The 14,548-nt window shown below is 35.3% G+C and overlaps 1 protein-coding gene across 44 annotated transcripts in view; it reads right to left on the reverse strand.

Annotated features, from left to right (window-relative positions):
• Positions 1 to 12,316, reverse strand: part of rimbp2b (RIMS binding protein 2b) — a 293,432-nt gene extending 281,116 nt beyond the window's left edge. For 41 of the 44 annotated variants that reach the window (XR_015498402.1, XR_015498384.1, XR_015498399.1 and 38 more), the window contains exon 1: positions 3,163 to 3,297. Coding sequence is in view for 11 of the 44 variants with exons in the window: in XM_087265300.1 (XP_087121426.1) it covers positions 3,163 to 3,165 (3 nt within the window). In the remaining 33 variants the exon portion in view is untranslated. Of the gene's footprint in view, positions 1 to 3,162; positions 3,298 to 12,048 lie in introns of those variants that run through there. The other 3 variants (XR_015498405.1, XR_015498374.1, XR_015498370.1) reach the window with 1 other exon arrangement.
• Between the last annotated feature and the right edge of the window lie 2,232 nt (positions 12,317 to 14,548).

Below are 14,548 nucleotides of genomic sequence, written 5' to 3' on the forward strand. Positions count from 1 at the left end.
TGTAGCAAGCATGTAAACAAAGATGAAAACAACAGGAAATGCTGTTTGGCATCGTTAACAATTTAACTACAAATTCATATTTATGCATTAAACTCCTGTAAACACCCACAATCTTCACCAGCGCTGCAGTGTCTCTCTATGCAGCCGATTTTCCTGCATTAAACATCTCAAATAACAAACTCGCAAAAGATATGTGAACGTATCGTATTAGTTACACATGCTTATAACCTGATTATATATGAAAGACACTTGTCAGATTATATCTTAGAGATCAGGTATAGGTTTAGCTTTGTGCTCTTCATTTTTTGTCTAATTTGGTCTCACACTGACACGGCTGTTACACTGACTGACAGTATTTATACAGCTAAAGCACAGCACGTGCTAGTGACTGGACATGACACTTCCTGGTGTCATGGAGCCTATTCGCAAATCACAGCACATTATGCTAGCTGACCAATCAGAGCCTCTTGAGGGCAAGCTTTTGGATAAACTGGTGCTGCGTCGCAATTCGCATACCTATACTGCGCCCTAAAAGAATGTACTTTATAGTAAGGGAAAAACATATACTTTTGAGTGTGTAACAGAAGAGTATGCAAGCTTTGGGATTTACTACTTCCTCGTTAACAGATCGTTTTGTTGCTTTTTTATGAGCCCTGTCAATCATCCACATTTCTGTCATGAATTTCCTACCTTATTGGAGATGCAGCAGTAGGATAATCTGCCATTCCCGAGTCTTTCAAGCAGAGAAATCTCCTCAGGTCTTTGGATAATTATGCATTCGGACTTTATAATGTCCAAACACGTCTTTATATAAGTTCAGTATTGTTGTTGCAGCATAAATATAACACCAAAAGCGTGATTTAAATATTTTCCAGTGGGCTAGATGTTAATGAACAATTATAAAACATCTTAACCGAAGCCTCTGTACTTGACGGTTGGTCTCGCGCATACATCATGTATCTTGTCGTTTATTTACACTTTTACGCGCAATGTATTGTGGGCAATATCAGCGAGTAGAGTATGGATGCTTCTACTCTTAAAATTTATAAATAATAAACCATCCGGGAATTTTTGGCTTGCCATGGGCCGGTATAAGATTATGACAGTACGATAACCTTGGATAAAAATATCATGGTTTCACGGTATTGTGATTACTGCTCTAAAATAAATTCTTTTCAAATATCTATATATAAAAAACTAAAACCTTTTTTTCCCTATATATATTTTATTTTTTGAAAGAAAAATTATAATATTTTGGAGCAGTAAACCTGTCAGGCTGAATAATTCAAATGAATCATTGACTTTACTATTTTCAAAAACACAGATTTCTTAAAACTACTTAAGAAACTTAAAACGGCTTCTTTGTATATTTTTTTTTCTGCTTGAGATACTGTTGTCCTAAAAAAAAGTTTTAAATCGTAAGTAAAAAAATCGTACACATACCATAGGAATGGTATAGCAGAAAATTTTGGCGGATTTAAAACCGTGACTTTTCCAAACCGCAGTATACCTTGAACACTGTTATCACCCTATGTCTATCTTTGGCATACTCTTTTTAACATACTACGATTTGGGACATATAAATTCTATTTTTAAATACTATTTAGGATGGATAGTATGCGAATTGTGATGCAGCATGAGAAATATTGCTTTGCACCCCATAAACACAGCCAAGCCTTACAAATACACTCTGAACCAACTTTGTAATATTTTTGTATTGCATTGAGGGTTGATGTAGGGGTAGCTGTAAATAAAATACAATTTAATGAGTAATTTAATAAATAATATAAATAATCTCGTCAACTTCAGACAGTAGCTGTATCCCTTCTAGCAACAACCAAGTTTCAGGTAAGAAAATAAACAATTTTGGTAACACTTTACAATAAGGTTCATTAGTTAATGCATTTACTAACATGAACTAATCATGAACAACACTTTTACAGCATTTATTAATCATAATTGAACATTTACTAATGCATTATTAACATCCAAGTCCATGCTTGTTAACATTAGTCAACGCACCATGAGTTAACAAATAATGAACTACTGTATTTTCATTAACTAACGTAAACTAACATAAACAAATACAGTAGTAGATGCATTGTTCATTGTTTGTTCATGATAGTAAATGCATTAATTAACATTAACTAATGAACCTTATTGTAAAGTGTGACCACAATTTTTATGTAAGAATGAAAAAAGACTCAATACCGACACCTAGTGACGTGAATGCATGAATATTTTCATTACCCATCAGTTTGCTATTCTTTTTTTGTTTATAAAATGAAAAGAGACTGAAGAGATCTATAAAAATTATTTCAAGTCTATGCTAATCTTTATTTAAAGGATTAATTAATTAATTATTTTTAAAGAATTTAAAATTTGCAGTTTTTGTTAAATTAATACCATTATTAACTTTTTATCAAAATATCCCCAAAAGGAGGACTGTTTTCAACAATAATAAACAGAATATGAAATGAGCATCAAATCAGAGTACTAGAATGATCATGTGACACTGAAGGCTGGAGTAATGACTACTGAAAATGAAGCTTAGAACAATACGTTGACTGTTTTTATCAAATACATGCAGCATATAATGAAAATAAAATTGTACCAACCCCAGATATTTGAACAACAGTGCAGATATAAACATATTTAATCTAAATTAAATATGTTTATATCTGTTAAAACACACCGCAAAAAAAGCCATCATAAAATTTCTCCAACCACACAATACCTGCACAAACACACACACACACACACACACACACACACACACACACACACACACACACACACACACACACACACACACACACACACACATTACCTAAATTTTTACATCATACATACAAATCGCCCCCAGACATCTGACGTCACACATAGACCCCTCACATACACACACACATACACACACACACATACAGCCAAATCACACAAAAAACATGAAAACATCCCCAGCATGCACCACAAAAATCTCAATCCACAAATTCCACATCCAGTATCTCATAATTATAAATCCAATAATCCCCAATCTAAGCAAGCACAATAAACGCAAGCATGCTATCCGAAGACACACTCAAAAAGACTTAGTGTACGCCAGAAACCAATCCACCGTAATCTACAAATCAACCAGGTCTTCATCCACACATGAGTACATACCATGGCCCATAATCTATGAATAATCTACACATTGGCAGCCCTGCTCTCTGTGCTCCATGTCCCGCTCTTAAGCGTGTTTACCCACAATACTCTAGTCATCCTCCGCTGTGGCTGACAGTGATGTCAGAGAGGCACAGGCCGCGTGGGATTATTAATATCTGTACTTCACTGGGGTTACATAAGAACTGGCGCTGGATTATACGGTTACTGTACAGAAAACGGCTTGAGGAGGAACAGGAGAAGAGAGAGAAGCCCTATGAGCATAATCTGCTCTGATAGCGCTGCATCTTAAATTAGTGGGACTAAATGATAATGGTGAAAAGCAAGCGGCTGAACAGATGTGCGGTGTAGTACTGCTGAGAGGCCACATGGGTCGCCTGCACAGGGCAAAGGCTGTGAAAGAGCCACTCGACAGCAGTGCCCTGAAACTGAGGATGCAGAGCCACAATAGGAGGCTACAGAAAAACTGCTGCAGCTTTACACCATGGGTCAGGCCGACAAAATGTTGAGAGTACTAGCTCAGCGGGCACCTTGACATTAAAATACATGTCAAAAATGCAAAACGATTTCAAGCCAAAATCTTGACGCCCTTTTTACACCCAAAAATTGATGCCCTTTTGACCACCAAAAAGTATTATAATATAAGATTTATTCATAGGAGCGCTTCAATTCCAAAATGTGAAGAGCTCTAGCTCAGTGACCTCAAAAACTTGACATTAAGAATGTCGTCAAAATACATGTCAAAAATGCTGATTGATTTTATGTGAAAATCTTGATGCCCTTTTTGACCACCAAAATACGGATGCAAAAAGTATTATAATACAAGAAAATTTATTCTTCGGAAGGCTTCAATTCTAAAATGTGTACTAGCTCAGGCACCTTGATCTAAAAAATGATGCTAAATTGACATCAAGCACTGACAAACATTTAAGTACATCAAAGATGTCAATCAATTTGAGGTCAAAATCTTGACGTCCTTGTGACATCCACACATTGATGCCCGTTTGACCAACAAATAAGGAGAGAAAATGTATTATAATATAAGACTATTTTCTTTATCTGTAAACTTCAATTCCAAAATGTGGAGAGTACTAGCTCAGATGGGCACCTTGTTGTAAAAAACGAAGATAAATTGACATCAAATATTGACATTAAAATTTATTCATTTCTTTTCGGCTTAGTCTCTTTATTAATCCGGAGCTGCCACAGCAGAATGAACCGCCATCTTATCCAGAATATGTTTTACACAGCAGATGCCCTTCCAGCTGCAACCCATCTCTGGGAAACATCCATACACACTAATTTACACAACGGACAATTTAGCCAACCAAATTCACCTACAGCGCATGTCTTTGGACTGTGGGGGAAACAAGAGCACCCGGAAGAAACCCACATGAACATGGGAAGAACATGCAAACTCCACACAGAAACGCCAACTGACCCAGCCAAGGCTCGAACCAGCGACTTTCTTGCTGTGAAGTGACAGCGAAACCTACTGCGCCACAGCGTCACCTGACATTAATAAAAGCGTCAAAAATACAAATCAATTTAATGTCTAAATCTTGACTGCTTTTTGACATCCACATATTGATGCCCACTTGGAGCCAGCAAAATAAGGACACAAAAAGTATTATAATACAAAAAAAAAAAGTTTTATTTATCTGAAAGCTTCAATTCCAAAATGTGGACAGTACTTCCTCAACAACCTTAATGTCGAAAACAATGTTAAACTGACATCAAGCACTGACGTTAAAATACACATCAAAAATGCTAATCGATTCTTAACGTAAAAATCATGAAGTCCTTTTGACATCCACACACTGATGCCCTTTCAAGCATCAAATAAGGACACAAAAATATTATAAGAAACAATTCTCTTTATCAGAAAGCTTCAATTGCAAAATGTGAAGTGTATTAGCTCAGTGACCTTAATGTCAAAAACAACCTTAAACCGAAATCAAGCATTGATTTCAAAATACACTTCAAACATGAAAATCGATCTGTCAAAATCTTTACCTCCTATTGACCACCACACATTGATGCCCTTTTAACCACCAAAATACGGACACAAAGGTATTATAATATAAAAAAAAAAATGTTTCATTTGAAAACTTAAATTACAAAATGTGGAGAGCACTAGCTCAGACAGGAACCTTGATGTCAAAAACAATGTCAAATTGACATCAAGCATTGACAGTAAAATACACTTCAAAAAAGTCAAAACCTTGATGCTTTTTTGACATCCACACATTAATTTCCTTTTTGACAAACAAGATAAGAACACAAATTGTATTATAATATAAGAAAAGCTTTATACTTCTGAAAACTTGTTTTAAAATGTGGAGAGTACTAGCTCAGACAGACACCTTGATGTCAAAAACAACATCAAACTGACATTAAGCACTGAAGCAATATACAAAATCTTGATGCCTTTTTGATCACCAAAATACAGATGCAAAAAGTATTATAATATAACAAAAGATTTATTTATTGGAAAGCTTCAATTCCAAAATAACAAGTTCATTTACACTAGATTTTGTGTTCCTGCAATACAAGTAAACTTCCTTGATGTCAAAACAACATCGAATTGACATCAATGGGGTCAACAGATAGGTCCAAGTTTCAAGATTTTCGTCAGTGTAAGATGTTAATTTGATCTCGGTTTGTCATCAAGGTAGTTAGTCAACTGACATCAAATTGCTTTACATTTTTGACTTGCTGTTTAATGTTTTGACATCAAGGTGCCTGTTGGGAGTGCTGCTTGATTATGTAAATAATTCAGTAATTCAGTAAAGTCAGTATTGTAATAACAATTATTTAAAATGATTATGAGTGGGTGATATGTGCAAAATAATTATGATTGACATATTTCATATTTAGTCATTTAAAGGAACAAAAAGTCCTCAAAATTATATTAAAAATAATTTTAAAACAATACAATAGAATACAAATATGCAAAGGAAACAAAGTAAACAATCTTATCTGTAAAAAATGAACATGAATTGTTTCTTGTTAATGCTACAAAAACACATTAATGTAATTAATAAAAATAATGATAAGCACAAATCGGATTTACTCTTGCATTATTTATATATTACATATAAACTTTTCCTGTTCATTTATGACATAAAAAAAGAATAGTTTATCTTGATTATAAAAGTTATGACTAGGGCCGGAAAGAAAGTACAGACATTTTTTGCTAATTATGTGAAAAAAATTGTAAAAAATAAAATCTACTGATTTTTGCGGAACAATTTTAAAAGTATTGTAACTAAAAACTTAAAATATGATCAAAAGTAATCCTGACATCATTCCTGCAACACTCTGCAGAGTGAAAAACTGCCTGGTGAAAAACATGAATAAACTCTACAAAAACTCTAATCCATTGCAAAACTGTTTCTACACTAAGATGAGATGTTTTTTTAGAAGTTTAAGAAAGAAATTATTGGCTGAACTGAAACAGAAATTGGTGGCACGGTGGCTCGGGGGTTAGCACTGTTGCCTCACAGAAAGAAGGTCGCTGGTTTTCGGCTGGGCAAGTTGGCATTTCTGTGTGGTGTTTACATGTTCTCCCCATGTTCACGTGGGTTTGCTCCGGTTTCCCTCACAGTCCAAAGACATGTAGTATAGGTGAACTGAATAAACTGGGCGCACTCACACTATGCTATCCGAACTGTGCCCAGGCCCGTTTCCAGGATCGTATGAGAAGTGTGAGTGTGCTGAATCGGGCTCAGGCACGGTTCACTTGGCCGGCCCTGGGCCGTTTGGAAGAAGTGGGCTTGAGCGCGGTTCACTTGGGCTTTGGCGTGGTACGCTTGTGTGCGAGTGCAAAACGTGCCAAAGCCCAAACCTGAAAGCGAGATGTGACTTTTAAGGGACTGTTTCATATGATTTATTAATTAATCTTACTGTTCAGTGAACGCAAACTGCCGTAGATTATTAAAGACGCAAACTTCTCACTGCACGACAGCTGCGCACCTTCAGCAGACCTCCTCATTCCTGCAGCACAAGGGCTTTATGACTGTTTATGAGCGTCAAAAGTGGCGGATCTGTTCGGCAAAATATTTGACTGCATGTCACAGCATATCAAACGACTGAAACGATAAAACTAAAGAAATCTCCACTGTGCTGTGCGAGAGCGCTCACTGAAAAGCGCAGCATCGAGAACGTAAGCACGCCCAGGCCCGATTGTAATGTGAGTGCGGGCCGTCGAGGGTGACGGGAGGGGGACAAGCGTGCTTTGGCCCGGTTCAAGGCAACTGTACGTAGTGTGAGTACAGCCTAAGTGTGTATGCATGTTTCCCAGTTACTGGATTACGGCCGGAAGGGCATCTGCTGCATGAAACATATGCTGGAATAGTTGCCAGTTCATTCTGCTGTGACAACCTCTACAATAGAGACTAAGCTGAAGGGAATCGAATGAATGAAAGAATGAATGAAATGAAAACTTTCTGTTTTGCATTTGCAGCACACCTGACATGTCACGATTATTTTTTTAATGATATGACCATGCGTTTATTTATAGAAACTAACTACTTTTGGTCATGACACAACAGGCACTATAAGAAGCCTCATTGCATTGTACAGCTCAACAAGGTTCATCAGTTCTTCCAGAAATTCTTTATCCACATTTCCTTAAAAAATTCTGTACTATGACTTCCCAGAAACATCTTCTGTGTGGCCGCTACCAAGAATAAGGGGCTTTCCTTGCCATTAAGGCTTAGACAACATGTCTATGTCTCCTTTGATTAAATATAATGGCTAGTGCGGTGGCTGCAACATGCATACAGCAAACCTGCAGCCATTACCATAATTCTTGGAATTACTTATCGTGAGAGGGAAAAAATGCTTTAGTCACATAACATCTGATAATTGAAACGTCTTTTTTGCAATTGGACCAGCCTATAATGGGAACCGGCCAACTGACAGAAGAATATACTGTAGAGAGTTTGTGTGTGTGTGTGTGTGTGTGTATCTTTTACAGTATTTCTTATGTAGTGGGACCAAATGTCCCCACAAGTACAGCAATAACAGTACATTTTGATTTTAGGGGGGGACTTTTTTGGTCCCAATGATGAAACCGGCTCATGAATCACAATTGATTCCCTGTTGTGAAAGGGGAGATAATATTTTATTATTTATTATTTAATGTGCGTGAGTGATGAAAGGATTTACTGGAACTAAAGAGTTCTGCTATTCATTACTTAATGTTTGTGATTAAAACAGTTTTGAACTTAAAATGAAAATGGTCATCACTGACTTTGTGTTGATACAAACCCATGAGACTTTGTTCATCTGTGCAAGCAAATGAAGATTAGTTTAAAGAATTCTGAGAGATTTTGGTCCCTGTGTTGACAATCTATTCACCCAAAATGATGTCGCTTTAACACTGGAACTACCAGAACTCTAATATCCATAGCGGGTCATTCTGATCGTTCATTTAAGGCTGTACCGAATTGAATTTTTCTGATATTTACATTCAAAGCTTCTTTTGAGATTTTAGAATTAAGCTTTGAATATCTGTCATATTTGATGAAGTAATTACTGTATTGCCTTTTTTTAATTATACTGTAGTTTATAATTGTGTATACAAGTTACTAGACTGCCCCTGAAGGTGTGCACCTCACTTTGTCCAGCAAGTGAGCGGGTACGTTTTTTTTTCACTGCAGCAAACATGTTATTTAAAAGACATGTTTTAAGTAAAGTTAGGGTTTTGCAATCAGAAAGGTTTGTTTTTATTATCAGAAAGTTGCTACCCAACAGAGGTGCGCATATTCAAAGGCACAGAAAAAAGTAGCAGATGCTAAAATGCATGCAGTCAATATTCTTATTATCTTTTAATGTAGAAATGCTCAGAAGCAAAGTCCCTTTAAGACAAGTCATTTCACTAGGCGGCTATCTTTGAAACGCCTCTCAGGCAATATGCTCGGGCATTCTGTCTGAATGGGGAAACATCAAATTCTCCAAAATTGCTTTCCAAGCTTACAATTGAAGTTCAAATTAGGAATTGTTAATGAAATTTAACAACCACTGTCACTTTAGTTTCATTTCTAAACGTGGGCTTTTTTCACCATATAGCGATCAACGATTGGCTACTGTTCTAGCAGGCGGGGCTTGATTCACCATATTGACAGTTCTGCTTTTCCTTATTCAAAAAGATACGAGTGACATGTCTTGCGTATTCTGTAGTCTTTGTCAGAACTCAGACACTGTACTGTTAATAAATAACAATGTTTTATTGGAATTTACACACATTTAGCAAATGTCATTTTTGTGGATTTTATTAAGGGTTTTGTTAAGTTATTTTATTAAGTTAACAAATTACAACAATTACACCAGAATGACCACCTCTGTTATTCTAGTGTTTAAACATCCATAAAGAAATCCAAGAATGAATCAACTAAGAGCTTTTTAGGATGAACAGGTTTGCTTTTGGAGAACCCTGTTTACAAAACTCAGATTTGATCACTAGCATGCTTGCTTGATGTGTGAGAACTAATGAGGTCTTTGTTTTCATGCATCAAACGTGTATGGTAACCTTCTGGTTATATTTGCTGACCAATGTTTATATGTACTATAAAAACCCAATTTAAATCTATTAATCATAGGTGATTATGTCTCCTCAAAATACTTGAATTAAACTTTATAATTTGCACAGATTTAAGTGTGGACATTGCTGAAAAAGTCTATAAAAGTATCTTATATTGTTCTGAAGACATACAAAAATCAATGGCCACTTTAAGATTTGCAGTTTTGATTTCCACACAAAAAGTTGTAAAAGCAGCCTCTGTGCTTCTCATCAACAATTTACAACAATCCAGTCAACATTTAGCCAGTCCATTTGCTTTAAAACTTTACAATTTACAATTTCAGACCTTTACAATTTTTTTTAAATCAGTGGGCATATTTCTATCAATTCTATTGAAGCCATTTACATCATAGAGTAACTCAAATTTACTTCACGCCTTCACAGTAAAACTTGTATTATATAAATATGAGTATGATTTCAAAACAGCTATTAGTATGTCGATGACCTTCATAAATATTTCTAATGTGCTGATCTACTTTAGAAACATTTATTATTATCAATTTTGATTAAAGCAGTTGAAGAAATTACTGCCAAAGATAATCATTACAAAATAATAGATATTTAATGCCCTTTGTTTAAGCATTGATATAAACGAAATCGAGACTTTCATCAAAAATTGTTCATGGCTTTATGTTTAATTTTTTATATTTATGGACTTCCAGCTGCTCTTTTTTCTGTATGTTAATGCTATTTAACCACGTTAGTTAACATGAACAATGCAACTTGCTTTAAAAAATATGATTTTATCTTTTATTTTACATTTACAAATAGAAAAATACTCAACATAAGTAACCTGACCAAACACAAATCAAAGACGTACAATAAAAATATAAATATAAAAAAATTTAAATACTCTAATATGTTTTCAGATATTTGAGAAACATGCTAAGTGGACATTCTTATTTATGTGAAAAACAATGCTGAAGTCATATATTTTGCTTTGACGGGTTTTTCGTGCCAGAATTCTGCCGTTGTTTTGGTTCTTTTAACCCGCCCACTGCCAGTTTAGCAAATTATATTTCAGCAAACTGGGTTGCTTTGGTGGAAAACTGTATATTTGATTCATTCGGTCAGAAAGGCTCTCAAAGCATGCGTCCGTGACTGAAATGTGACCTCCGGTGGACAGTAGCAGACTCCGAATTTAACGTAATACCTAGTTCAACCACTGGGTGTCAAACTTCCACACTGCACCTTTAATGCGTTAACTAATGTTTACTACTACTTTTATCAAGTGTTACCTATTGTACTTTATCATCCTTTTGCAGTTTAATTGATAGATTAAAAATGTATTTACTCTCTCATCTAGCGCTGCAAAATATATCATTTCAGCATCAATATCGCAATGTGCGCATCCACAATAGTCACATCACAAGATATGCAATCATGAGTCTGAATTATAGTTGAACAGCAGCTACAGAATTGTATTCAATTACTGTATTTATACGTAATTTGTACAATTTATGCAACAAAAAGTTCTTAGTTAACATTTTTAGATATATAAAGACAGACAGATAGTTTTGTTTGTTTTGAGAAAAACTTAAAAGCACAGGTGTCAAACTCAGTTGCAAAAGGGCCTTACCCTAGTTCTAACCCTAATTAAACACACCTGATCAAACTAATTGAGTCCTTCAGGCTTGTTTGAAACCTACAGGTAAGTGTGTTGGAGCAGTGTTGGAACTAAACTGTACAGGGCTTCTGCCCTCCAGGAATTGAGTTTGACACCCCTGCTTAAAAGGAAAAGTTGAAAACAAAACAATATATTTACTTGATCTAAGAATTTTTAGATATTTAGATTAGAAACCAGACAAAACAAAGAAAGAAAAGCTTTTTTTGCATTGTGATTTATTATTATTTTTTCTTACTAAATACAATTGGACTCTATAGAACCATCAAATAGTGCTTCAGACTTTCTTGGAAAACGGTATCCTATATCACAATATTTATCGCAGAAAATTAAAATATCGCAATATCACATTTTTCCAATATCATCCTATGAACATCTACAGACAATAAAGCAATACACTTAGCATGTTTGTTATTATACCTGGTAAAGTAATCTTATTTTCAGCTTAGGTCAATACCTTATAGTATACCATTATAAAAGCTTCAAAATGAAGTTCATAGCGGCGAAGCCTGCATTGAAGTATTATTAAAGTCTGGCCTTTTTCTAAAAGAAAAACTAAACATTCCATATGGACTTAAAGCGAGCCTACATATCATGTTGACTCATGGATTCAGCTGAAAATCAAGTTCAAAACAAAAATGCTCATTCAGATCTACAGTATGCTCACACTCACGTTTTCTAGCCGTCCTTCGCTCTGGTTTCCAGTAAAGTCGCGGTTCAGCCAAACACTGACTCACACACAGAACGAGAGAAAAGCACTGACTGTTACAAACACTCACTGTCTCCCTGTTCAGCTTCATCCCTTTATTCACTCACCCTAACCAGGTCAGGTGAGATTTTCATTTATTTATTTCTCACTGACTCTCTCTCTCTCTCTCTCTCTCTCTCTCTCTCTCTCTCTCTCTCTCTCATGTGTGTGTGGATGCTCTCTTGCTGTCTATGAGGCAGGAACACTGAAGTTACATAATGACTATATTTCTGCACGCTCATAGCTCAATAGCAGATAGGAATAGGAGGACGTCCCAAAAGTGTCATGTCACGAGAGGCGTCCACGATATTCATTGGATATATATCGATTTCATTAACAGTATCTAGAGCACACTGTCTAATGTGTGTGTGTGTGTGTGTGTGTGTGTGTGTGTGTGTGTGTGTGTGTGTGTGTGTGTGTGTGTGTGTGTGTGTGTGTTTGTATGTGTGTGTGTGTTTGAAAGAGATTTTCACAGCTGCTGTGTGTCCAGACTCCAGAGTAAAATCCCATGAGTGTCAGTGGACGCACCTGCTTTAGCTCTGTCACAAACTGAGGTTGTCAAGGAAACGATGTTATCATAAACACATGGTGGATTTTTGGCTTGCTGGATGTCCGTTCGCAAATAGATCATGTAGGTTGATACTTTAGTATCAATTCCTGAAATGGAAATTAGGAACATCTCACAAGTTTGCTTTGGAATATCACTAGTACATTACTATAATCAGGATTTTTACAGGTTCCATCAAGTCAAATGTAAGACTTTTTAAGACCCTTTTAAGACCATCATGAATGAAACTTTAGACTTATACAGGGCTAAACACTAAAGCATTTTTGCAATAGCCCAGTTGGGCCAAAAGAATTGAACAGATCTTCTGCAGGTTTTACCAAGTTAAAATTTTAGACATTTTTAAGACCATTATGAATTTAATTTTTGGCTTTTACAGGGCTAATTGCAAAGGATTTTTGTTATATCCCAGTTAGAAAAGATTTTCACTTGTCCAATCAAAAATGTTTAAAATTGAAAACATTTAATAATACAATAATAATAGTTTTGTTTGAATATTTTTGTAATAATTTTCAAATACATCAATTCACAAACCCTATAACCCTTACCAAGAATCTACAATAATAATAATTTAATAATAATAAATCTAGGTCAGGTCAGTTTCCTCAGCAGTTTATAAACAGATAACCTTTAAGCAAATGTTATTGTAAAGGAAGTAATTAAATGCTATTTTTATATAAAAAGTTAAAAGTTTTATTGAGATTGGGCTTGTCGGTGATTTTATAGGTGTTAATGCCCAGGTTGGGTAGCTTTACATGAACAAAGAAAAATTAAGACCTGTTAAAAAAATGATTGAAAACCTACAACACAACACTTGAGAAGATTTGAGACTTTTTAAGGTCTAAAATTTAGCTTTTGAGCAGCATGGTAGCGCAGCGGGTAGCACAATTGCCTGACAGCAAAGAGGTCGCTGGTTCGAGCCCCGGCAGGGTCAGTTGGCATGTGTGGAGTTTGCATGTGTTCGTGTGGGTTTACTCCGAGTACTCCGGTTTCCCCCACAAGTCCAAAAACATGTGGTATACATGTAGGTGAATTGGGTAGGCTAAATTGTCCTTAATGTATGTGTGTGAATGAGTGTGTGTGTGGATGTTTCCTAGTGATGAGTTGCAGCTAAAAGTCATCCGCTGCGTAAAACATGTGCTGGATAAGTTGCCAGTTCATTCTGCTGTGGCGACCCCAGATTAATAAAGGGACAAAGCTGAAAGAAAATGAATGAAATTAGCTTTTGAGATTTAAGACTTTTAAAGACTTAAAAATAATTATGCGGACCCCGCGGTCACCCTGTAAAGACTTGTGGTAGTCTAGAATTGTAAAACAGACATATTATATGTTTTAGTATGTTTAGTAAAATAGAATGTTTAGTGTTTTAGTGGTCTTTTTTATTGATGAGGGCTCAATAGGCCTAGTATAATAATAAAAACATAGCACACCGTTATGTGTACTCGTCCCAACTGGTAAAACATTTGACCAAAAACAAAAACAACTGTGACAGATATAAGTACAAGAAAACAAATAAAACTATAATAAACAAATAACGTTGCAGAATTTGTTTTTCTTGTTTGTTTGAAAATACTAATAATTTGTAAACACTTTTAATTACAGTACATACATACTTTTTAATGTTCTTTGATGTTGTTTAAATATTGTCAAGTGTCATTTGTTAATGTGTAACTTTTCAAGTAACTAGCAAATAATTTTAGTTATTAGCGTGTATTTAGAAACTTTTTTGGTTAGATATGGGTTAAGCATCATTTATTGAATTACTTTTAATAATAAAAGTATATGGAGCACGAATAAAGACAAATTAGAATGTTACCTTTGTTTTGCATTCTAAGCTCATTTGAAGTCCAAAGATGTGGT

The sequence above is a fragment of the Danio rerio genome, chromosome 8 (assembly GCF_052040795.2).
Source record: "Danio rerio strain M-AB ecotype USA chromosome 8, GRCz13ab, whole genome shotgun sequence".
NCBI lineage: Eukaryota > Metazoa > Chordata > Actinopteri > Cypriniformes > Danionidae > Danio > Danio rerio.